Raw genomic sequence first — 26,095 nt, 5'->3', positions numbered from 1 at the left:
GCTTAAAGCTATTTCCCTATGACCAAGGCTTTAGGGAGCTTTCTATCCCCTCAAACACAGAATTGAAGCAGGAGGTTAAGATTGCTGTGAGGGGTTTAGCTGGGATGTAAGGAAAGGTTTAGTGAACTGGGAAGATGGTTAGATACCAAAGGAGCAGACTCTCAGGCTGAGAGAGCTTTTCCAAAGGCCACACAGCAAACAGCAGCGACTCTGATCTGGATGGTCCTGTCTAAACACATTCCTCTCCCCTTTCACTGGAGAAAATGATCAACTACCAAGGAAGCTAAGGCCCTCCTGGCATATTCAAGGCCAGGGTGGGTTTCCCACAGCCTGTGCAAAAACAAGCAGTGGCATGGCCGTGAACCCAGGGAACTTGTCTATGATTGTATTCCCAGTTCCTGGTACCCTGTACGTGTTCAATCAACATTTGGTGAAGAATAAAAGATCACCTGTTTCCAAAATTGTTTGTGTACTTGTTGGCTGTGCCTTTTGCACAGATCTGAGAAATCTGAGTTCACAAACGCTTGCTCAGACAAATGGACAAATGCTGACTGAGCTACAGTGCCCTGTGATGTCAGCTGAGTTACCTTGGTGCTTAGGATGAAGGAAAAGTGCTTTCCATCAGCTAACCTGGTCAGCATGCAGGGGAGAGAGGCAGGGGGAGGCGGTGCTTGGGGCAGACACGTGGGGCCCCTCCTGCACCAAGGGCCCTCAAGGAGATTCCAGATGTGCTCACTCCCTGAGAGAGACTACTCCAGGCAGGGCTAATACTCTCTTGAGCATCCCGGGGGACACTGTAACCACTAAGTAGGATAGATATGATCTTGCTTAAGTGATTCTGTGATTACAGTCATTTCTCCCTAATGCCCTGATACCTTGAAACGTGACATTGAGGGGTTCGTGTCCTCCAACGGCCTGGCCAGAAGCAGTAGTTTCTGCAACAGGAGACAGTATTTAATTCTGAGTGTAAGCTCCTATCTCCTCAAGGCTAAATACTGACTTCACACTTTAGGAGTGTACCTTTTTTCCAAATGCTCTTTTGTTCCTCTCTGGCTTCCAAGTAGTAGGTACCCAACTGTCTCTGCTTATGTCAAAAAGATGCTCTCTGAGGAGGAAAGTACACTGCATTCGAAGTGCTGGAAAAGGAGAAAATGCCACATGACGGCCAGTTTTCTAATTATCTAAGAGCCTGTCCTGTTACATATAAGGGGGGTGCTACTAGAATTTCAGAAATGGCATCTTTTGTGCTCTGTCAACAGCTTTTATAAAGCCCTCTCCACATTCTCTAAAAATAGGTCTTTTCTGTCAAATGAGACTGCAAGTTGCTTGAGGGGTCTCCCTGTCAGTTTCCTTTTGCATTTCTCAGCCCAGTTCAGGGTCCGGCATTGTCAGGAAAGCCCCTCTCTCCAACTTGCACTTCTACAGTAGGCTTTTCATCTGCTTCTCCTGTCAAGTGGGCGAAGGGGCTGGGGGAATTTCAGAACTAACCCTCCTAATCACAGGACCGGCTGCCTTTGCTGGCAGTGGGGGTGGGAGGGGAAAGCAAGGATGGGGGACACAAGTGTTAACAAGTCGCCATCACTTTGCTCATCTCCTAAGTGTGAGATGACACATAAACAGAAAGCATCTTTAGCCTCACTGCTTCCAGTGGGGGAGCTGGGGGTGGGAGTGGTAGAAATTGAGGCAGCCCTGCCTACTTTCACCTTCCATGATCTTAAGAAACAGGAAAAGCAAACATTGGTATCTTCTCATAATTCCTCAGTCTAACTCAGTTCTATTTTACTTGTCACAGTCTTCTATTTTAAATTTCTTTCTTTAAAATACAAATAAGCCACAAATAATCTTCATCAAAATCCACAAACGAAATCTCCTGAGAAAACCAAAAGGTAGAGAGTATTTCTTCTCTGCTTACAATCTGAATTTTGAGGGTACTGGGTAGATGTTCATCTTCCTGATTGTTCTGATTCATTTGGTATTACCTCACATATATAATTTTATTAAGAAAAAATTATCTGGAAACAACAATAAAAACATTTTTAGTCTCAGTTTGCCAGCTAAGTATCACTAGACAAAAGCTAGACCCGTAGTCACGATCTATGAAGAAGACAATCCCCAAACTCATTTCACCAAGTCTCAATCTTTAACTAGACCTAAATAATAAGCAAAGAACACAATTATTGCACAACAAACTGGACTGTGCAGGAGAGAACTGCTCTGGGAGAGATTAGCAAGTAAGCAGGAGGATAAGGGAAAAGATATAGACTGAAAAAATGTTTTGTAACTGTAGTAGATTTGAAATAAGTAAATTTACATTTAGCATTCTTCATTATACTGTGAAAATCAATGACTCCAGATCTTGGTATGTTATTTAAGAAAAAAAACATGACTTACACTCTGTTTAAATCTGTTACAATTAAACATCAAATTGCTCATAGAATGAGTAGACTGGGAGATACCACAGGATAGTGGACTAGTGCCAGTTAAGCCAATAAAATACACAGCCCTTGGAAAGGTCTTTGTGTTCTTGGGCAAGAAATGGAAAGGAAGACCACAACCTCCTGGAGTGCTGTTGGCAGGAAATCTAAGCCAATTCACCAGACTTTTGGACTTCTCAGTACTCCCATCATACTTTTAATGTTGGTGACTGATAAAACCTAAATCCAAGGGCACATTATAGAGAGACCAGGGCTATGTGGTTGAGCAACACAGTATTGTATTATCTGAAGCAAAGCAAACACACGAACCCCCGATGCCTTCTTTGCCATCCACACTCTTCCATGTGAAAGCTTTGGTGCATCAAATAATTCCAATGTACACACCTTATCTAGAAACCTACTTAAGGACTATCTAGGTCCTAAGGTAGCAGTGAATCTCATTTCTTCACTTATTACTCTTGCACTGTCCAGTTCTATAGGCAGTAGCTGCATAAGGCTATTTAAGTTTAACTGAATTAAAAGTAATAAACGATTCAGTTACTCTAGGCTTACTTTAGATACTCAACAGCTCTATGTGGCTAGTGGCTATATTGGATAGGACAGACTTAGAACATTTCCATCGTCTCAGAAAGTTCTGTTAGACAGCTCTGCATATACTCTGTATACCAGATGGCAGGGTCATCTTATTCTCAGTAATACTGCTGGCATATATTGGCACAAAAAGATCAAGTGACCTATCCAAGGATCCACGGCAAGTGAGTCTTATAAATAGAACTTAAACTGACATCTCTGGGACCCTAGACTGAAGATCTTGTTTGGCTGGTTTGTTCTTCTCTGAACCATATTTCAATGTGAAAAGTGACTGACAGCCTTCAGTTGCAAATTACCTGCTACCTTGGTGGGTTTGAGCCGGAAAGCCACATCACAAGATCTCTTAGTTTAAGTTGGACTATAATAGTACTTTAGTTTCTAAATAGTCAATATACTATGGCCATCACCACTGAAGGCAATCAGTACTTTTGGAAAGTATTTTCATAATTTTCTTTGTACATTTTTCTTTAAATATTTTAATTAAATAGGATTTCAGCACTGCAGTAGACAGAAATTCCATTTTGTTTAGGTCAACATTAAGCTATTTTGTTCTTAATCAATGTACCCAAAATGAATATGAGGGAAGATAGCTTAAATGTGTGTTGACTAGCCAAGAAAAGGTAACTTTTATTTTGAATAAATAAAATGCTAAGGTTAAGAACTGATCTATGGACTTCCCTCGTCGTTCAATGATTAAGAATCCGCCTGCCAATGCAGGGGACATGGGTTCGATCCCTGGTCTGGGAAGATCCCAAATGCTGCGGAGCAACTAAGCCCATGCGCCACAACTACTGAGCCTGCGCTCTAGAGCATGCAAGCTGCAACTACTGAGCCCACATGCCGCCACTACTGAAGCCCGCATGCTCTAGGGCCCATGCTCCGCAACAAGAGAAGCCACCACAATGAGAAGCCCACGCACCACAACGAAGAGTAGCCCCCGCTCGCTGCAACTAGAGAAAGCCTGCGCACAGCAACAAAGACCCAACACAGCCAAAAAAACAAAAAAACAAAAAAAACAAAACAAAAATTAAAAACAAAAGAATTGATCTAACACTGTGAAAAATAATACTAGGGAGGATAATAATAGCGGTAATAATAACAGCAAACACTCATGTATATCTGCTTACTATGTGCGAGGCACATTCTAAGTGCTTTATATATATTAATTCTGTATTAACTTGCTTAATCCTCACACCTAACCCATGAAGCACTATTATGCTTCCCGATTTGGGGAATAAGGAAACTGAGGCTTAGAGAGATTAAGTAGCTCATCCAAGTCCACAAAGTTAGGTAGAGTTAGGGTTTGGAACTGGACAGAGTGGCTCCAGAGGTTGGGCTTTTAGCCACCAGGTTATACTGCAAAGTCACTAAATACTGGGAAAAATCAGTCCTGTCTTCTTAAATCAATCGGCCAGTGTCTTTATCACTCATATTTCTAAAATCAGGGAACATGTTCACTTCATAATCAGTATGTTTATCTTTCTTTTCTGCATCTTTCCTTGAGCATTCTTTTCCTTTTCATTCATGAGTGTACTGTTGAAATTATAAACACAGTTTTCCCCCACCTCAAATAACTGTTTAACAGTTGATGCCAAAAATGCAGTAGATATTATACCAAAAATAAAATCAGTGTCCCAACTCCAGATCTAATGGACATCCTGAAAGAAAATAGCCTTTTTTCCTTCACAGTTACTTTTCACTCCAAACTATTTGGATTTGTTTTTATTTTAATAATTCCTTTCCAATTTGTGCCAGGGGCTCTACAGTATACCAAATCAATCAGTTTATAACTACAGCTATCAAAAGCCTACCTTTTAAGAACATAAAATACGGGAAGGTCTCAAAGTGAACTGGGGGAATTGGTAGTTTACAAAATTGGCTTCTTTTCAGACAATTCTGCCTTGAAACAGCACCAGAAACCTAAAATTAACATTGTAAAATTTCATTCTGAAAATAGCCACTTTAAAAGAAAAGAAAAAAGATTTTTCTCAATTTAAGAAAGAACTTTTTTTTTTTTTTTTTTTTTGTCTTTAGTTTTTCAGATAACAAAACTCTAGACTGGAGTCAAGAGGTCCCATCTAATCCAGTCATTTTACAGACAAAGAAACTTCCGTCTACAGAGATGACGAGACTTGCCCAGGTCACAGGGCTAACTCTTCGGAGCCTACAGTGGAACCTAGGCTTTCCGGTCAGCTCTTTCCACACCTGGTAGAAGGGCAAGAGGTCCTGCACACGTCCCCCACTACTCTCTAGCAATTCTTCCTAAGGCTTATGTTCCCAGATGCTGTTACGCCTGTGCACATCATGCACTGTGTACATCTGGGCATCAACCACAGTGGACACTGTAGATTTACACACGTTTTATGACAATGCCCTGGCCACTGGCAGAAGAAGTGCTGTGCTGGGACAATAGCTCATGAAGCCAAGAGATCTTAGAGGGACACGAGTTGCCTGTCAATCACTTTCACCCCTAGAGGCCACATTACACACACACAAAAATCCCCCAAACTCATTTTTTTCCCTTTAAACTCTATCCCTCCTTTGAGCCAATGTCGACTTTAAAGAGAAAAAGGCAAAACGAGCAAAGCAATTGAGAGATTTATTTTAAAAGAAAACTTCCAGGGAATGTGCCCTGCGCTTCACCTTGGGAGCTACTTCCAGCCCAAGTGCCCATATCATCAGTGTCTGCAATCCTGTGATCCCTGATGTCTAGAAATCATGATCCTGAAGCACTGAACGATCCCAAATCAAGAAAGAACAGTTAAATTACATGTAGTATACTGTGTTAAGAAAAGAAAGTGTATTATTATTATATCTTATAATGGTTTTCAACCAGTATTGACATAGAAAAAAAGGGGGTTTTCTGGCTAACGAGAAAACTTCTATTCCCTGAGCATCCCAACTAACTGAGGGTGTATTATAAAGAGACTGCTGTTTCTAGACAACCACGTTTAGCGTTACCTAACTTGCCAAGAAGAATCTAAACCAATCAAAGGAAAAGATCTGCCCTCCTAACATTAAATGTGATTTTTTTCATTCTTAGAAACAATAAAAAAGTCTGTATTGCATAAAATCACACATGTATTAGAAAAAACAAATTATTAATTTCCAATCTTTCTATGTAATTGTTAGCTGCTCTTTGGGTCAATTAAATACTAAAACAATAAATTAAGATTGCTTTAGCAGAGAATAGATAGGTAAACAGTTGAAATAATACGGCAGGATGTTTCCATTCTGCTAGACTGCATGCTCTCAGAATCCACAAGACTGGATGTTTCAGGGGACACTTTCAAGTCCAACTACGGGAGTACTCAGTTTCTACTACCCTGGGTAAACCCGGCACATACTGGTCAGAACCTCCAAAGGCCCAGCTCAGAACCTCCAAAGGCCCAGCTCAGAATCAGAGGTCTATGTCAGGCAGCAAGTGATATATTCTGGTAGGAAAGCAGTCAAATTTACTAATTCAGTGATCCCAATATGTGACTTTTTTCTGAAAGAAAAAGAGAAGGCTCAGCAAAAATAAAAGTAATAATAGCAAAACAATGAAAGTGCTAAATAGGAGATGAAGGACTTGGTTTAAGAAGAAATAAGGGGAAAAAAATCTTTCTGGTTAGGAACCCAATGATTTCTCCAAGTAAATTTTTAAGAAAAGAAATTTTTTTTCAGAATGTTCTATCACAGAAAGCAATGAATAAACGGACTCCATAGTCTAACTTTTGTACCTTTATCCATATGAAAAAGCAAACTATTTTCGCTAATTTGCTCAGTCCCTGGGAAGTCTGTAGTGCCTCTGTTGCACGGCTAAAACCGCGTGTAGGCATTTCGCTGCTGCTGCTGTTGTGACGGCTGCTGGACCTGCTGCTGCTGCAGGCGAATCTGCTGCGAATAAGGGTCTTCCAGGGATTTTACAAATATGGTGGTTCTGGGACCAGTCTTCCATACGATGCCGTTGGCGTCTTTCACAGAAGACTCCACTGTAATGTTGTGTGTGCCAAGGATAGCAAAGTTCAGCAGGAACTGGGTACTGAAGTAATCATTGTGAGGCTCGACCCTCTGCTCCATCTCATTGGTCATATTGTCAATGGGTATCTGGAACGAAGAACATCGTTCAATAACAATAGCTAACGTTTATTGAGTGCATGCTGTGAGCTAGGACCTGTTTTAAGTGCTATTTAAATCCTTGCAAACAACCAAAAGGTAGGTACTAATATTATCCTTGCTTCATGAATGAGGAAGCTGAGGTGGGGAGGTTAAGTAACTTCTCCAAGGTCATACAGCTAATGAGTGGTGACGTTGGCATCTGAACCCAGGCAGGCTAACTCCAGAGCCTGCACTCTTAATATCAGGTGACACTGCCTCCTCACTAGAAGGAGCTTGAGTAGAAGGAGCTTTCTCAACCCCTTCTGATGCTGGCCTTTCTGCCTTGTGAAGCAGTTCAGACCATGCCACCCCAAATACGCTGCTGTGGCATAGCGATTATTTTGAGCTAAGGGCACTTGAAAAACAACAGATACAGAAAGGGCTCTCTGACCTGCCCCTTTTTACCTAAAACATAAATCAAATTTTCCATGAGAAAGGTAAACCTCCCTGCACCAAAAAAGAGAAGACTATCACCAGAGACTGGGAATCGATGTTGAGATGGATCTGTACAAACCAACCTAAGAAAATAACCCGTACCTTCCACTAGCCTCCCCCAGTGCCCCAACACATCTCCTAGTCATTCTCCCTCAACTTACTGTCCCTAGCCCCAAACCCTCTGTCTTGCCATTTTGTCAGGAGTTTACCATCTGTGTGTCTAAAAGGTATCTAAGCTTTCTGTTCTGGTCACTTCTTCGGGTCTTCATCCTCCTGTGGAGACTCCCATATATATGTAAAATTCTAATAAAACTGGCATGCTTTTCTCCTGTTAATCTGCCTTAAGGTCAGTTCAATCTTAGGCTCAGCTGGAGACCCTAAGACGGTAAAAGAGAAATTTCTCCTCCCCTCTCCTTGTTCACCCAACCCCAACTCCAATTCTCATCTTTCTTTGCCCTGTGAAGAGATATTCTAAAGAAACTGGATGCAACCACCTGTTTCAGTGAGTTTAAAATCTGAAAGACTGAAAAAGAACATAATGCTATGCAAATATATGGTTTTTCCCCTCCTAGCTAGTCTGATTTTATATTACTTAAGTAATGTAGTGATTCTTCCCTCCTTTAACAAATTAACTTTAGAACTTGCATGTTGCTTACTTAAAAATCAGTGTCTTGTTCAGATGGGCAGTACAACATATTATGAAACACAGATTTATGTATTTAGCTAGATACTCATACCTTTGTCCTTCAAGAACAGAGTAACACCTGCAGGTGTATCTCTTCTTGTACCCAAGATGAAGTATGTCAAGAGAGACACTTATTCTAAGAATGTATATAGAGGTAATCAGAATGAATATTTGATTAGACTGCTCTATGTTTATGTGTGTATTTCTGTTGTGTAATTAATTATATAAATGTGCCCTGAAGCTTTGTGTCTCAATAAGCAGTTATCATGAGGTCAGTTTTCCAGAGACACTGATCCGTAACATTAATGAAATGAAATCACCACAAATTCAAGATCTTAAAATTATTTATAAGTCCTTTTTTGTTTTTTGTTTGCACATTCAACTTTTGTAGGATTTTTATTTCCCTTAAGAATATGCACACCAAACAAGAACTTCCTTAAAAGGACCAGAAACAGGCCTAGTAGGCAACCTGATCACTCTGAACGCATGATGCATTTTAAGTTGCAAACTCACTGCAAGTAACATTACAAAGCAATCATGTACTACCTGGCTTATTACGTCAGCTTCTTGACTTTAACCAGTGCCTCTTGAGAGGTAAGTCAACAATGAGAAGACCAGTAGTACTTCTCGACTTGAATGGTTTTTTTAAAAACAGTAGAAATCACTATATATAAGAACAAAGAGAATCATGGTTACTGTTCTTTCAAACTCAAAATGAGCAGAGAGCTGCAGACAGGGATAAGTTGACTATGTACGTTCTCCTTATGATCTTCTGTAACAGAGATCACTGAAACATAAGAGAGTTGTACTGTAAATACAGTAAATGATTTTTTTCATTATTCACCAAATATCTACTGAGTGGCTACATAAGGTGCCATGCTTTGTGCCCTCGAAGTCAAAAGAGAGGGAGAGAGTGAAGGCTGAGCCTTCTCAGAGTGGGTACAGAGCCCCGGAGAGAGAGAGAAAGTTACCAAAGTAAGGAAAGTAGTGACGGCTTAAACCAGACCTTCCTTAGGCCTTTTAGCCTAAAACCACCAAAGAGAATAAAATGCTCTCATTTTATATCTTTACTGATACCCCTTTCCTTGCTCTGGACCTCAGTTCAAGGATGCCCACAAATAAACCCAGACATAACCAATTTGGACATTTAAACAACTCTGTTCATACAACTGTGCACTTGTTCACTTGTTCCATTTACTGTGAATAAACCACCAAGGAACTGGAAAGAGATGTCTACAGAAAGGAACATTTTACATTTGGAACGTTGGTGTTTCATGGGCACAGATTCAGAATCTTAGCTTTGGCTACCAAAGCAAGCATGATTTTGGTTAACCTACCTCATGATTTCTCAAAGCAGCAAATTTCTAGGGTTCAACCCTTAACGAAAGATTTTACTTCATCTGATCACTGTATGTCAATATAGTATACTTTTTTTGGAACATGCTAAAATTTACTTAAAACAAAGGAAAAATAAATAGATGTGTTCTTTTGGGGTCAGGGGGTTAGGGAGAAGGTATTCTCCACTCCTGATACTTCCCTCCATGTGGAGGGACCTTTCATTAGATGAACAGTACTGGTCTCTAGGGGAGAAGGTGCATCCTACTGATTGGTAAGTTGTGGGGTGGAGACTGGGCCTGGGGAGCTAAGCACCTTCTCTCTCCCTTCTTTGGGCTTCAGGGTACTGCTCCTCCCAGTTTTACAGGGGCAGACTCTTGTGTGTACTGGTGGAGGCTGGTGGGAAAACTCAATTCAGAGCCACAAGGCTAGGCAGTCCTTGCTGCCAACCTGAGCTAGGTTTCTCCCCAGCTCTAACAGCAGTGACACCCTTATTTTGATCTCTGCCTGCCTGGATGCTTTGTCTATCAACTGGTTCGGGCAGGGAAAAGAGAAGTGTTGTTTATCAGCCCCCTTACACCCTAATACGTACTTTTAACTTATGTCCATCTGATCCCTTCGGAGGTATAACTACAATCTGCTTAACCATGAAAAACACTGGAAAACTTCCATCAATGAGTTGATAAAACCTGCATCACAACTCTGCCTCTTTTCTAAATTACCTTGTAGTCTTGTCCAGATTTACTCTGCAGTGTGGAAGAAACATTCAGACAGACAGACTGAATTTTGCGGAAGAGTCCTGGTTTAGATCCGTGCTGGACCACTCCCTCTACCTTCAGCGCTAGTTGCTGGTTATTCTGGACAGCAATGGGTTCAGCAGGGTTCCGGGGGGATGGTGACAGGGCAAGCTGGAAAGCCAACATTAAAATAAATGCTAACAACCAAAAGCAAGCTTCCTTCCAACAAACATGTCTGTGCTAATCGTTGATTATAGATTAAAACGTTACTTGTACACACACAGGCACACATACATACACACAGACACACAGACACACACAGACACACCCCTGCAATGACCCGACTGTGCTGGGACAACCAGACAGATATACCTTTAAAGTCAAGGGTTCCTTATCCCTAATGTCTCCTTTTAAATACCACTGTTTTGTTTTTTTTTAACCCCCAGCCCCAGTTCTGTTTGAGGGGAACAGAGGATTAGAGAATAGCAAGGGTATTGTTCTCCCAATTTCTGAGGTGGGGCATTTCTTTGACAATGAACCAACTCCAGTATGGAAATGCACTATATAAATTTTCATGTCCAGCTGCTGTCTCTATGGTCTTAGGTAATTTTAAATAAACTAAATTCAAATGTAAATGAATCTAGAATTCTAGGATTACATACGCTATCAAGTCAGCATGGTATAAAAGTCGATTCCCACAAATAAACCAAATGACATTTTTAACCTCTCAGTTTTTCTTTAAAAACATATTAAGAATCCTAAATACCCTTTAATTAAAGAAAGCTCAAATCTTGCTTAAATAAAAATACGGAAGAAATTGGGTCTTTCTGGTAATGTCGTTGAGTCACTGAACCCTGGAGACATCTTACCTTAGGACTTCTTATCTACATAATCAATTTTCCTTGTTATTCAGGTCATTTTGAAATGGAATGCTCTATTATTTGTAATCAAAAACATTCAAATAGATGCAAAACTGCACTGAAGACATTTACTGATAGGGATAATCTAGGGAATCTCTTACAAATGACAATTTCCCCCCTTTCCCAACAATTTCATTCTTTGAATCAAAATAGCTTTTGAATTTTGAGTGGCTTAAATATTTTAAAATACTGACTCTACTCATTGCCCAGCTCCTCAAAATTTGTTATTTGAAGACAAAAGTGCTTTGCAGATAGGGCTGGTGATGTTTTACTGGACCTGATTCATTCTAAGTTGGGTTTAAACAGTTTGATCAGACATGGACTCAGCGCAAGATCCTTGTGGGCTACTATGATGAACAGCACTCAACTCATTCTTGAGGACAGGGACAGAGCTCGAGGTACCCAAATGCCTGTCACACTGCATATGGCACTATCAGGAAAGAAAGGAGAGGAGAGGGTTTAACTCCCAAATCACTTGATGAAGGGAGGAAAGGCTTACAACTGAAGAGTGTAAGTTCTGTCCAAACCAAAGGTAAGATCCTGAAGCAGAGCTATGACCCCTATAATCTTCAGAAGAAGATATTAAACTATATTAAATCTGAGTGTTCTTCCTATATTACCTTGATGCTGGTAGACTGCAGTTTCTGGAAAAAATATCTCTGAAATGAAAGAGGAACTTTCAGCAAAGAAATGATGGCATTGCAGAGGCATGCTGTATGCTGGGGAAAAGAAAGAAAAATCAAATGAAAATACATTTCCAAATTTCATCAACAAATAGTTACTTTCAGGAAGAAGTGTAAAAACTACAAACGCTCATAAGATTACTACAAAAGTACACACCAATCAGGTTAAGAGACATAACACTCAGGAACTGCATACATTTGTCAAATCACTCATGTCAAGGAGGACAATTACAGATTTTTACTTTATTCTGAAATATATTCAATAAAAAATGACAGAGAAAACCCACACTCCTCAAGACCAAGCAATGTGCAAAGTTTGCGTTTCTATAGAGCTTAGAGCTACTAGACATATATAGTTATTTTAGATACTAAAATATAAAGTAACTACCACGTGACAAAATATGATAAAGAGCATGTATACGGTAAAAAATGAGAGCAAAATATTGACATCTGAGGCTCGAGTCCAAATCCCCGTGGAACCTTGTCTTGGAACTGCCTCATTCTTCATCCCGTCTCTACCAAGTGGCCTCCCTGTCCACGTGGCCAGGAGTCTCCAGAGAGTGAGAAACGGTGGAAACTTACTGGAATTCAGATTACAGATTACCATATAGTCCAACTCTATAGATCGCTGAAACTTAAATATAACACCTTTCTAAAATCTATTTCACAAATTTAACTGAGTTTTGAAAATCCCAGCTTAACTGCAGAGGAAAAGAACTACTCTAACGAATCTTTTGAGTCTTAGTGAAAGGGGTCATAGAACCAGAATTTAAGAATTCAAAGATTTTATTTATTTATTTGTTTATTTTCAACTACTTTCTTGAGGTACCACTGACATGCAAAAAGCTGTACATACTTAATGTATACTACTTAATGAGTTTGGAGATAAGTATACACCTGTGATACCATCAAAGATATTTTAAAGATCACCCAGTCTAACCCTCAATTTTGCTGATGACACAGGTCACCCAGACAGCTAATGGAACAAGCTGGGACTGGAACCTAGGTCACCAGACTAGGTCACTCAGTGATTTTGTTTTATTTCACCAATGATTTGCAAACTTAACAGAAAAAAAAAAATTACAGTACCAGAACACCTGTAACTTTGGGTGACCCAGAACCATTCCTGCTTGGTCTACCATCCCCTCCTCAGTCTACTCCTCTCTCAGTGGCCCCCAAAATACCACAGGCTGAAAACTATTCCACTATACAGTGCTGTCTGTCCTTTTAAGTTCCTGCTTCCAAGCAGGGTATCACCTAGTGCCTCTGCTGTAAACATTTTTAAAAAGTAGGGCATTAAGGCTAAAAGCCAGAAGAATCCATTCCTCATTGGTTTCAGATTATTGAACATTCTGTGCCTGACAGACTCCTAATATAAATGCCAGGTCTATTACTTGAGATAACCACAACACGGATTTAGAGACACTGCGTCTACTCAGGTTTAACTGCTAAAACAGCACTATTCATCTTCTTGCAACAAGGGATCTGAGACGCGTTTGCACGGACATCCTACTTGTGGTGGAACATTTGATGCCACAACAGTATTTAAGGAGAGAAACATCTTTAAAGGACGGACTTAGAGGACCACAAGTGACCTCAGGCTGTTCCCGGGCAAAAAGGTACCATTTTCCCTTTTAAAATAGATGCAGATTTTGCAATTCCCCACTGGGAAAGCAGGACTGCCTCTGAGGCCACTAGCCCCTTGCGCACACTTCGACACGTATATTAGTTGCAGATTATTATCAAAGTACCAGTCTGGAGATGTGAAATCACATATCATGATTAGTAAACCGATAAGAGGACTATCGCATCACGAACACTCCCTTCATTGCCAAACCGAATACTTTTCAGCCTTTGTATTTTTTGACACTTCTGTGGCACCTGATAATGCTCTTCTTCCATGAAATTCCACTTAACGGCCCCTGCCCTCACTTCTGATTCTTCCCTTCTCCATCTTCTTTCCTAAGATTCTCTTCCTTTGTTTGTTCCTTCAGTGTTGACGCTCTCCTTAGTCCTTTTGTCTTCTCAGTCCATTTGTTCTTCACAGGCGGTTTTCTTCACTCCCAGGACTTTAAGAATCTGTATGCTCATGACACCTCAGCTTTACATGCATCCCAGCCTGTCTCCTTCTGACACCAAACCTGTTATCTAACTGCCAATGTTTAACACGTTTAAAAATGAAACCACCTTCTTCCACTATCCCTCTGTATTCTGTCTCAGTCAAGGATCAACCATTTGTGCACCTGGTCACCTAAGCTGGAAACCCAGAGGTCATGTCTCCATCCTCTCACATCTAATTTAAAGAAAACAAAAAACAAAAAAAACCCAAAACCAAGCCTTGAAAATATTACACCTAAATAATCTTTCTTATGTATCTGTTCTTCTCATTCTTGCTCCCACTTTATCAATTTGGCCCCTATGTTGGATTACTGCAATAGTCTTGTAACCACTCTTCTTTCCTTTAATTTCATGCCCTCCAGGCCATTACCTGTTCTGTTTCCACATAACAATAGTGTACAATCTTAGCTTACCCGCTTCTCTCCCACACCCATTTAAAATTCCTAAAGAGTGCCCCCACTGTCTATGGGATAAAGTCCAAACTCAAGACTGTGTTCAAAGCCTTTTGTCATCTGGCCTCCACCGAACTCTCTAGTCCTGAGCCTGCACATTATGCTGCAGCAATAACACACTGTTCCCAGAAGACATCATGCTATTTCATGCCTCCGCTTTTTTTTTAAGATAAATTTATTTATTTATTTATGGCTGCATTGGATCTTCATGGCTGCGTTGGATCTTCGTTGCTGCACGCGGGCTTTCTCTAGTTGCGGCGAGCGGGGGCTACTCTTCGTTGTGGTACTTGGGCTTCTCATTGAGGTGGCTTCTCTTGTTGCGGAGCACGGGCTCTAGGTTTGCGGGCTTCAATAGTTGTGGAACGTAGGCTCAGTAGTTGTAGCTCGCGGGCTCTAGAGCGCAGGCCCAGTAGCTATGGCGCACGGGCTTAGTTGCTCTGCAGCATGTGGGACCTTCCTGGACCAGGGCTCGAACCCATGTCCCCTGCTTTGGCAGGTGGATTCTTAACCACTGTGCCACCAGGGAAGTCCTCATGCCTCTGCTTTTGAACATGCTGTTCTCTGCCTGAAATTCTCTACACCTCCTTATCTGCCTGAAAAACTCATATGCAAATACCTCTTCTCTCTGATGTTCACCCTCACCCCATTTCCCCTATCCTTTGACATGAATTACTTCCTCTTTTGTGCTACAACTCTACTTTGTGCAGACCTCTACTACTGCACATATATTATATTGTATTTGTTTACAAAATCTTTCTTATCAGACTATGGACAACTTGAGGGAAGAGCCTCTTTGTCATTTTTCCATTCACAGGATTCAATAAATACTTGTTAAACTGAATTTTGGGTTCAGAAAGTATCAAATCTATAAAATACAATTTGGAAAGGGGGAAAAGGGAATCAACATTTATTAACTACTCCTTATATGCCAGGCCAGGCACTGTGCCAGGCATTAGGCATTATTCCATTTAAACTTCACAAAAACCCTATGAGGTAGATATTTTTCCATATCATAGAAAAGGGTATTAGAAATTTGTCTAAAATCACGCCTGCTGAGTGGCAGAGGTAGAATTTGACCCTAGGGCTCTTTTCTCTGTATTGCGTACCTACTGGGCAGAAAATTCCCATTCTTTCCATTAGATGCAGTGGATTGAACTCTATCAAACTCAAGGTACTATCTGGCATCTATTTAATTTCCCAGGGTGGAGCTTAGAGGAAATACATGTAAATAATTTAATCAATGTCTCACATAAATATGTCTACTTCCTACAAAGATAATCTTTACAATCTTCCTTAGCAACCAATCTCAGTATCAAACAGCTACCTGTGTCATTTCAATTCAGCAAATATGTATTGACAATCTTATGTGGAAAGCAGTGTGCAGAGCAAAGTATCTAACCTTGAAATCTAATTTAACTCTTTAATGACACATCCTGTCAATTTCTTCTAGAACACCTGATAAATGGTGAGCTCAGAATGAGAACAGCAGGAGGCAGAAGAGAGCTACAGGAAATACCAGTACCCAATGTGTCGGCAGGGCAAGAGAAACTCTCCAAGGTGTAAAGTTCAAAGACAGTGCTATGGACTAAATGTGCTGTCGTCTCTAAATTCACATGTTGAAGCCTTAACTCCCAATGTGTTGATATTTGGAGGTGGGCCTTTGGGAGGTCATTAAGTTTAGATGAGGACATGAGGGTGGGGCCCCTGTGATGGGATCAGTGCCCTTATAAGAAGAGAAGGAGAGAAGAGAGCCCCCTCTCTCTCCAACACGTGAGGACACAGTGAGAAAGCAGCAGCTGGCAAGCCAGCGAGAGACCCCTCACCACGAAACAAATTGGTTGGCACCTGAGTCTGGACTTCCCAGCCTCTAGAATTGTGAGAAATGTCTGTTGTTTAAGCCACTATGTCTATTTTGTTATAGGAACCTGAGCTCAATACAACACTGGAGAATGGCCAGACAAGGAGGAGGAAATCTGGGTGAGAGTGTCAGTCTGTCCTGTGACTGGGAAGTCAGGGGATAAACAGCAGGTGTTCAACAGTGCCAAAGGCAGCAGATTCAGTAGGCTAAGTGGACATGAGTATTAAAGGACAGCAGTAGCATCACCTGGCAGGAGCTGATTTACTGATAGTCAGAAAATAAGCCCAGTTCCTTCTATTTTAATTGGCCAATAGTTTTCAACCCTGGTGGCATGACAGAATCACCTGGGAGCTTTTAAAAATACTAATGTCTGGGCCTTGCAGAGATTCAAAGATAACTGGCCTGGGGTGGGGCCTGGATATTGATGTTTTTTTAAAAATAGCTTCCAAAGTGATTCTAATGTGTAGCCAAGGTTGAGAACAATTGCAACTTTAGTTAAATTGTTAAAAAAGGAAAAAAAAAGTTTTATCTGCATTCTGGTAGAGCAGATTTGACATGTTAGTGTGACTATGTAGCAGCTACAGATGTGCCAAGTGCTTTCATGGATTATCTCATTTCATCCTCACAACAATACTATGATGTAGGCACTGTACTAACCCTGTTATAAAACAGGCACAGAGGAAACAGTCACAGAGAGGTTAATGTGTTGAAGTCACACACAGTAAGTGCCAGAGACAGATAAAAACTCACTTCCACATAATAATACTCAATAAAACAAATGTGACTTGCCATATAAGAAACAGGGGTATATTTCCGACTGAGTGATTCCACCTCCTCCAAGACATGATTATATACAGACATCATTCTTCTCTCATATTCACTATCAGCATGGGCTGCTCCTGTAGATCCATATTCCTGGAAACTGAAGTCAAAAATTAGTATCAATCAATCAACCAAAATAGTAACTAATTTAATGTCAAAATGTGTCAGGTATTTTCCACACACTCTCATTTAATCTTTAAAATAATGAAGTAGGCACTGTTATTTCCATTTCACAGATGAGAAAACTGAGGCTTGGAGACGTTAAGTAATTCGCCTTCAGTCACACAACTAGTAAGCGACAAGCTAGAATTCAAATCCAGACCTGACTTCAAATTATACAAGTCTTAATCACTTTGGTTGTTAGCTAGTATAAAAATGTTTAATTAAACCTTGTCCCTACCATGAGGTGAAAGAGACATAAGACACTTGAAAAGGTAAACTATCAATAAAGTCAGCAGACAAGTGCCAAATAACCAGTAAAGATATGCAAGTAATCAGAATATAGAGGGAGCTGAGGAATGCCACAGAAGAGATAGGTCTTGGGCAAATCACTATGCAAGTAGCATGGATAAGATCTGAAGAAATGGAAAGTTTGGAGGGCATTCATAACTGGAGAAATGGCATGAATCTAAAGCAAGCAGGTGAAATGCACAAGAATGTTCAGCAGAGAACTAGCATATAGAACATGCTGGAAAAAGTTTTACCTAGATTTCTTTTTCTTCTACTGCCTCAAACCCAAAGACATTTCTGAAAGTATTTCTAAATGGGAAAAGGTGGCAAACTCCTGCATTCTAACTAAACTTCAAGAGAGCTATTGGAAAATGCAATATAGGTAACTTAACTATGTTGGGTTAACACTATTCTTATTATTCCCTTATTATCCTTTAAATGCTTACTATGTGCAAGGTACTTCAGCTGGGTACTTTACATAGGTTTTCATTTAACCATTACAACCGCTCTAAGAGACAGGCATTATTACTTACCTATAGTTTATGCATACGTGGCTCAGGGAGACGAAAGAACATGTCTCTGTTCATACTCACTCCTAGCTGTATGTACATGTGTATCTGCCTGGCTCCAAAGCTTTGTTCCCTACTCTGTACTATATCTTAAGTTCTATTAAGACAAGAAGTGAACCTCATTTAGTGATAGACTTTAAGGAAAACTATACCACACAATAAAGCATAAAGATTTAAAAGTCTTTGACAAAGTGTCCTGCTAATAAAAGGGTACAGGGCTTCCCTGGTGGCGCAGTGGTTGAGAGTCTGCCTGCCAGTGCAGGGGACACGGGTTCGAGCCCTGGTCTGGGAGGATCCCACATGCCACGGAGCAACTGGGCCCGTGAACCACAATTACTGAGCCTGCGCGTCTGGAGCCTGTGCTCCGCAACAAGAGAGGCCGCGATGGTGAGAGGCCCGCGCACCGCGATGAAGAGTGGTCCCCGCTTGCCGCAACTAGAGAAAGCCCTCGCACAGAAACGAAGACTCAACACAGTCATAAATAAATAAATAAATAAATAAAAGAACGTGAATTTCTTTTAAAAAAAAAGGGTATAAAATCAGAATATAAGGACTTCCCTGGTGGCGCAGTGGTTGGGAGTCTGCCTGCCAATGCGGGGCACACGGGTTCGGGCCCTGGTCCGGGAGGATCCCACATGCCGTGGAGCAACTAAGCCCGTGTGCCACAACTGCTGAGCCTGTGCTCTGGAGCCCATGTGCCACAACTACTGAGGCCCACGCGCCTGGAGCCCGTGCTCTGCAACAAGGGAAGTCACTGTAATGAGAAGTCCATGCACCACAAGGAAGAGTAGCCCCTGCTCCCCGCAACTATAGAGAGCCCCATGCAGCAATGAAGACCCAGCGCAGCCATAAATAAATAAATAAATTAATTAATTAAAAAAAAAATCAGAATATACTGTTCCACCTTCTACAAAAGGAGTATTCCTTTATTTATTTTTAATAAACTTTATTGAGATATAAGTTACAAAATCGCAAAAATGCACCCTTCCTAGTCAATCCCTACTTGTGGACCCCAGCAACCAGATTAGCTTTCTATCACTGTAAATGAGATGTTTCCTAATATTGGATATAAACAATCATACTATATGTAATATTTTGTGTCTGGTTTCCTTTACAGCACATCTTTGAGTCATTAATGTGTTTTGCATATTTCAACAGGTCATCCATCTATATTGCTGAGTAATATTCCACTGTATGAACATACTACAATTTATCTACCCACTCACCTGTTGAGACATTTGGCTCTTTCCAGTTTTTGTTGTTACAAATAAAGCTGCTAAGAAAATCTGTGTACAGGTCTCTGTGGAAATATGTTTTCATTTCTCTTAAGTAAGTAGAAATAGAACTGGTGGTCATATGGCAACTGCCAAACAGTTTTCCAAAGTGGCTGAATCATTTTGCAGTCCCCAAAATGTATGAATTCAAGCTCTTCCACACCTAATACTTGGTATTAAAGGGCTTTTTAACTTTAGCTATTCTAGTGGGTGTTAGTTGTATCTCACTGTGATTTTAATTTGTATTTTTCTGATGCCTAATGATGTTAAGCATCTTTTCATGTGCTTATTGGAATTAACATATCTTCTTTTTTGAAGTGTCTGTTCAAATCTCTTGTCAATTCTTAAAAATTGGGTTGTCTTGAGTTGTATGGTTTTCTTAATATTCTGACAGAATATGTTTGAGAATATTTCACCCTACAACCTATCTTTTCATTTTCTTAATGGCATCTTTCAAAGAGCAGAAGTTTAAATTTTTAAATCCAATTAAACAAATTTTTCTGTACAGTAAAATTTTGTGTCCTGAAAAAATCCTTGCTGATCTCAAGGTCATGAAGATTTTCTCCAAAGTAGTATTCTAGAAAGTTTGGAATTTTATCTTTTACAGTTTGATCTGTGATACACTTGGAATTAATTTTTATGTATGGTGTGAGGTAAGGTCAAGATTCTTTCCCCCCATACAGCGTGTTCCAGCACAATCTGTTGAAAAAACAGATTGTCATCTTTGTCAAAAATCAAGTAATACTCCTATGTATCTATTTTGGTCTCTCCATTCTACCCTCAAGCCAATATCACATTGTCTTAATTACTGGAGCTTTATACTAAGTCTTGAAATCTTTAGCAAGTCCTCCACTTTAGTTCTTTTCCTTTATTTTACAATATGGTGAATTACACTGATTGGTTTTCTAACATCAAACCTAGATTTTCCGGAATAAACCCTACTTGGTTTTAATGTATTATCCTTTAGAGTTTTGTTAGGTTCAATTTGTACATGTTTTGTTAAAGATTTTTAAGTCTATGTAGAATACTTGAATTTTTCCTGTTCACCTAAACTATCACATTTTTTGGCACAAAGTTATTATTCCTTTAATATGCTTTTAATATCTATGGGATTTGTGATGGTACTCTTATTTCATTTCTAATATTGGTAATTTGTGTTCTTTTATTTCCTTGTTCAGAATAGCTAGTTTTATCAACTTTATTGATCTTTTCAAAGAGCCAGCTTTTGGTTTCATTGACTTTCTCTACTGTTTATTTATAATTCACTGATTAGCATGCTCATCTTTACTATTTCTTTGCTTCTAATTACTTTGAGTCTAATTTGCTCTTTTTCTTGCTTTAATATGATAGAAACTAATGTTATTACTTTTAAACTTTCGTGTGTGTATGTATGCATTTAAAGCTATAAATTTCCCTCTAAGCTCTGTTTTAACTGCATCACACAAGTTTTGATATGTCATGTTCTCATTTTCATTCAGTTTAACTTACTTTCTAATTTCCCTTGTGATTTTTTGACCAATTGGAATGTTTAGAAGTCTTGTTTAATTCCTAAACATTTAGGGATTTTCCAGAGATCATTTTCTAATTTAATTCTATCAGATAACATATTCTACGTAGTTTCAATGCTTTTACATTTACTAAGACTTGTTTTGTAGCCCAGCATATGGTTTACTTTGGTAAATTTTCCAAATGCGCTTGGAAAGAATGCATATGCTGCTGTTGGTAGGGCATACAGGTCAATTAGGTCAAGTTGGGCATACAGGTCAATTAGGTCAAGTTATTCAAGTCCTCTATATGCTAAGAAATCTTTCGCAAGTTGTTCTAGCAATTATTCAGAGGGGAGTGTTGAAAACTCCAACCATAATTGTGGATTTATTTCTCCTTTCAGTTGTCAGTTTTTGCTTCGAATATTTGGAAGATCTGTCATTAAGTATATAAATGTTTAGAATTATGTCTTCTTGATGAATTGACCCCTATTATGGTAAAATGTAGCTCTTTATCAAGTCTTTGTCCGTAAGTCCACTTTGTATGATACTGTCACACCAGCTTTTAGGGTTCCTTTTCCATCCTTTTGTTTACTTTTAATATGTTTGTATCTTTGTATTTAAAGTGGGTTCACACATATGGTCACCTTATCTTTGATAAAGGAGACAGGGATATACAATGCAGAAAAGACAGCCTCTTCAATAAGTGGTGCTGGGAAAACTGGACAGCTACATGTAAAAGAATGAAATTAGAACACTTCCTAACACCATACACAAAAATAAACTCAAAATGGATTAAAGACCTAAATGTAAGGCCAGACACTATAAAACTCTTAGAGGAAAATATAGGCAGAACACTCTATGACATAAATCACAGCAAGGTCCTTTTTGACCTACCCCCTAGAGTAATGGAAATAAAAACAAAAATAAACAAATGGGACCTAATGAAACTTAAAAGCTTTTGCACAGCAAAGGGAACCATAAACTAGACAAAAAAGACAACCCTCACAATGGGAGAAAATATTTGCAAATGAAGCAACTGACAAAGAATTAATCTCCAAAATATACAAGCAGCTCATGCAGCTCAATATCAAAAAAACGAACAATCCAATCCAAAAATGGGCAGAAGACCTAAACAGACAATTCTCCAAAGAAGATACACAGACTGCCAATAAACACATGAAAGGATGCTCAACATCACTAATCATTAGAGAAATGCAAATCAAAACCACAGGAGGACTACTGGGCATATACCCAGAGAAAACCATAATTCAAAAAGACACATGCACCCCAGTGTTCATTGCAGCACTATTTACAATAGCCAGGTCATGGAAGCAACCTAAATGCCTATCGACAGACGAATGGATAAAGAAGTTGTGGTACATATATACAATGGAATATTACTCAACCATAAAAAGGAACGAAATTGAGTCATTTGTTGAGACATGGATGGATCTAGAGACTGTCAAACAGAGTGAAGTAAGTCAGAAAGAGAAAAACAAATATTGTATATTAACGCATGTATGTGGAACCTAGAAAAATGGTACAGATGAACCAGTTTGCAGGGCAGAAGTTGAGACACAGATATGGAGAACAAACGTATGGACACCAAGGGGGGAAAACCCCGGGGGGGTGGGGATGGTGGTGTGCTGAATTGGGTGATTGGGATTGACATGTATACACTGATGTGTATAAAATTGATGACTAATAAGAACCTGCTGTATAAATAAAAATAATAATAATAAAAAGCAGATGATTAATATTTAAAAAAAAACAAACCACAAGGAGGTATCACCTCACTCCAGTCAGAATGGCCATCATCAAAAAATCTACAAACAACAAATGCTGGAGATGGTAGGGAGAAAAGGGAACCCTCTTGCACTGTCAGTGGGAATGTAAATTGATATAGCCACTATGGAGAACAACATGGAGGTTCCTAAAAAACTAAAAATAGAACTACCATATAACCCAGCAATCCCACTACTGGGCATATACCCTGAGAAAACCATAATTCAAAAAGAGACATGTACTACAATGTTCATTGCAGCACTATTTACAATAGCCAGGACATGGAAGCAACCTAAATGCCTATCGACAGATGAATGGATAAAGAAGGTGTGGCACATATATACAATGGAATATTACTCAGCCATAAAAAGAAATTAAATTGAGTTATTTGTAGTGAGGTGGATGGACCTGGAGTCTGTCATACAGAGTGAAATAAGTCAGAAAGAGAAAAACAAATACCGTATGCTAACACATATATATGGAATCTAAAAAAAAAAACGGTTCTGATGAACCTAGGGGCAGGACAGGAATAAAGATGCAGACAAAGGGAATGGACTTGAGGACACGGGGAGGAGGAAAGGTAAGCTTGGACGAAGTAAGAGAGTAGCACTGACATATATACACTACCAAATATAAAACAGATAGCTAGTGGGAAGCAGCTGCATAGCACAGGGAGATCAGCTCGGTGCTTTGTGACCACCTAGAGGGGTGGGATAGGGAGGGTGGGAGGGAGACACAAGAGAAAGGGGATATGGGGATATATGTATACATATGGCTGATTCACTTTTTTAAACAGCAGAAACTAACACAACATTGTAAAGCAATTATGCTCCAATAAAGATATTAAAAAAAATAAAAAATAAAATAAGCAGCCCACAAAACCTCATAATAAACCTATGAATTAAGATGAGATATAAATAAATAAATAAATAATAAAGTGGGTTACTTGTGGTAAGCTTATAGTTGGGTTTTGCTTTTTTATCTGTCTGATAATGTCTTTACTTAGAGTAAGACTATCTACATTTATTGTAATAACTGGTATGACTGGGTATAAATCTACCATTTTGTGATTTGTTTTCTACTTTTTTCATCTGTTCACTGTTTTTTTTTTCCTCTCTTCCCCTGCCTTCTTTTGGATTAACTGAGGTTTTTTTTAAAGTATTCCATTTTACCTCCTCTATTGGCTTATTTATTTTCTAGTGGTTGCTCTATAGAGTTTATCCATCCTCCATTACCACAAGTTATCTTCAAATAATATATACTTGATGTAAAATGTAAGAATCTTACTACTGTATTAATTCCAACCCCCACCCCCATCATTTGTCTCACATCACACATTTTACTTCTATGTGTCATAAACTCCCAAATGCAGTTATTTTTTTCTAAATGGGCAATATTTTTTTAAAAAAATAAAAAATGAGGAAAGTCTTTTTTATTTACTCACATATTTACCATTCCTAGTGTTCTTCTTTGTAGATCTGAATTTACATCTCAAATAATTTTTCTTCAGCCTGAAGAACTTCCTTTAACATTTCTTATAGTACAGGTCTAGGTCTGCTGGTAACAAATTTTCTCAGATTTTGTCTGAAAATGTCTTTATTTAGTCTTAATTATTCAAGGGTATTTTTACTGAATATAGAATACTAGGTTAACTTTTTTTTTCTTTCAGGACTTTAAAGATGTTGTTTCACCTGTCTTCTGGCTTGCATTATTTCTGATAAGAATTAGTAAAAAATTCTTATTTTTATTCCCTTCTACATAGTCTTTTTTCTTTGGCTGCTTTATATTTTTCTTTATCACCAGTTTTCAGCAATTTGATTATAATGTGTGCCTTGTGATTTTCTTTATGTTTATGCCACTCTGGGTTCGTTAAGCTTCTTGGATTTGTGGGTTTATATTTTTAATTAAACATGAACATTTTTTAGCCACTTAAAATATTTTTCTGTCCCTTGTTCCCCTCCTTCTAAGATTTCCAGTTACATGTATAGCAGTACAAATGACACTGTCTCACTGGCAATTTTAACTTTGTTCAGTTTTTCAGTCTTTTTTCTTTCACTGTCCAAATCAGATAATTTCTATTGCTATGTCTTTAAGTTCACTAATCTTTTCTTTTGCCGTATTTAACCTACTGTTAAGCCCAACCTAATCAACCTTGAATTCTATATTCATCAAAACTATCTTTCAAAAATAAAGGCAAAATCAAGATATTTCATTCTTATTCTCTAGAAGTTCCATTTTCTTTTTACACCTTTAAATTTGTTCATTATCTTCTACCTTTAAAATTTTGAAAATACTAATAGTACTAAAATACTATTTTAAAGTCCAAGTCTGTTAATTCCATCATCTGTCATTTGTGAGTCTTTTTTCTAATTGGCTGAATTTTCTCTTGGTTATTTGTCACATCTTCCAGCTTCTTCTCATGACTAGTAATTTTTGATTGGATGCTAAAATTGTGGACCTTATACCTTTGAGTTTTTGGATTTTGTTGTCTTCAAAGAATGTTAAGATTTTGTTTTGGTGGACAGCCATTACTTGTCATAATCCTGACTCTGTGAAGGATCACTTAAGCTTTGTTAGGACAGGTCTAGACTAGTCTTCACTTTAGGGCTAGTTTAGCTTGATTACTAAGGTGGTGTGACCCTTCTGGTGTCTCTTCTGAATGCCTTGAGTGTTCAATTAGGTCTCTACAGTTTGGCCGGTTGGAACTCAAACATTTCTCAGCTCTGCATAAGCTCTGGGAATTGTTCAGTTTACAGCTTCCTGGTAATTATTCCCTCCCTAGTAGCTGTTTTTTGCCTGGCCTTGTGGGATTTCACCTTATATATGTACAGCTTAGCATTCAGCCAAAGATTCATAGCACTCTTCCTCTGGAAAGCTTCCTCCACCCCTGTACTTGGCCTGCAAATTCTAGCTTCCTTTGTTCTCTGAACCCTGATATCTATCTCTTCAACTAAGCAAGACCACCATGTTTTACTTTGGTTACTCCTCCCTGAAAGGCAGTCTAAAAAGTGCCTCCAGGCAGAGGAAAGCAAGGACTAATGTAAAGTTTACCTTATTTGTGTCCCTTCCCTGAGGGATTACATTCCTGGGCTGCCTATTGGCCAATGTCTGAAAACAGTTAAACTTATATTTAAACTTGCATATTTTATCCAGGTTTCTAGTTGTTTACAATAGAAGGAAAAGTCCCATACTTGAATGGCTTCATGACCAGAGCCATTCCATTATATTTTAGGCAGTAAAAATAAAGGTTAAGTGCAAAGCTAGAATAGAAAAATGTAACGGACAAGCATCTCAAAATATTTTTTCTTAATAATCCTAA

General features: G+C 39.1%; 1 protein-coding gene across 2 annotated transcripts in view; it reads right to left on the bottom strand.

The window, feature by feature from the left end:
- Nucleotides 1–5,606: 5,606 nt before the first annotated feature.
- The window catches only part of INTS7 (integrator complex subunit 7), an 88,855-nt gene continuing 68,366 nt past the window's right edge, over nt 5,607–26,095 (bottom strand). For both annotated transcript variants that reach the window (XM_036824634.1, XM_036824644.1), the window contains 4 exons: nt 17,179–17,311; nt 11,899–11,997; nt 10,344–10,529; nt 5,607–7,115 (listed from right to left, as the gene is read on the bottom strand). In XM_036824634.1, the coding sequence (XP_036680529.1) occupies nt 6,828–7,115; nt 10,344–10,529; nt 11,899–11,997; nt 17,179–17,311 (706 nt within the window). In that variant the 3' untranslated portion in view covers nt 5,607–6,827. The remainder of the gene's footprint in view (nt 7,116–10,343; nt 10,530–11,898; nt 11,998–17,178; nt 17,312–26,095) is intronic.

This window comes from Balaenoptera musculus, chromosome 1 (assembly GCF_009873245.2).
Source record: "Balaenoptera musculus isolate JJ_BM4_2016_0621 chromosome 1, mBalMus1.pri.v3, whole genome shotgun sequence".
Lineage (NCBI taxonomy): Eukaryota > Metazoa > Chordata > Mammalia > Artiodactyla > Balaenopteridae > Balaenoptera > Balaenoptera musculus.
The sequence above is the reverse complement of the archived record's forward strand: the minus strand, read 5'-3'. Positions and strand labels throughout refer to the sequence as shown.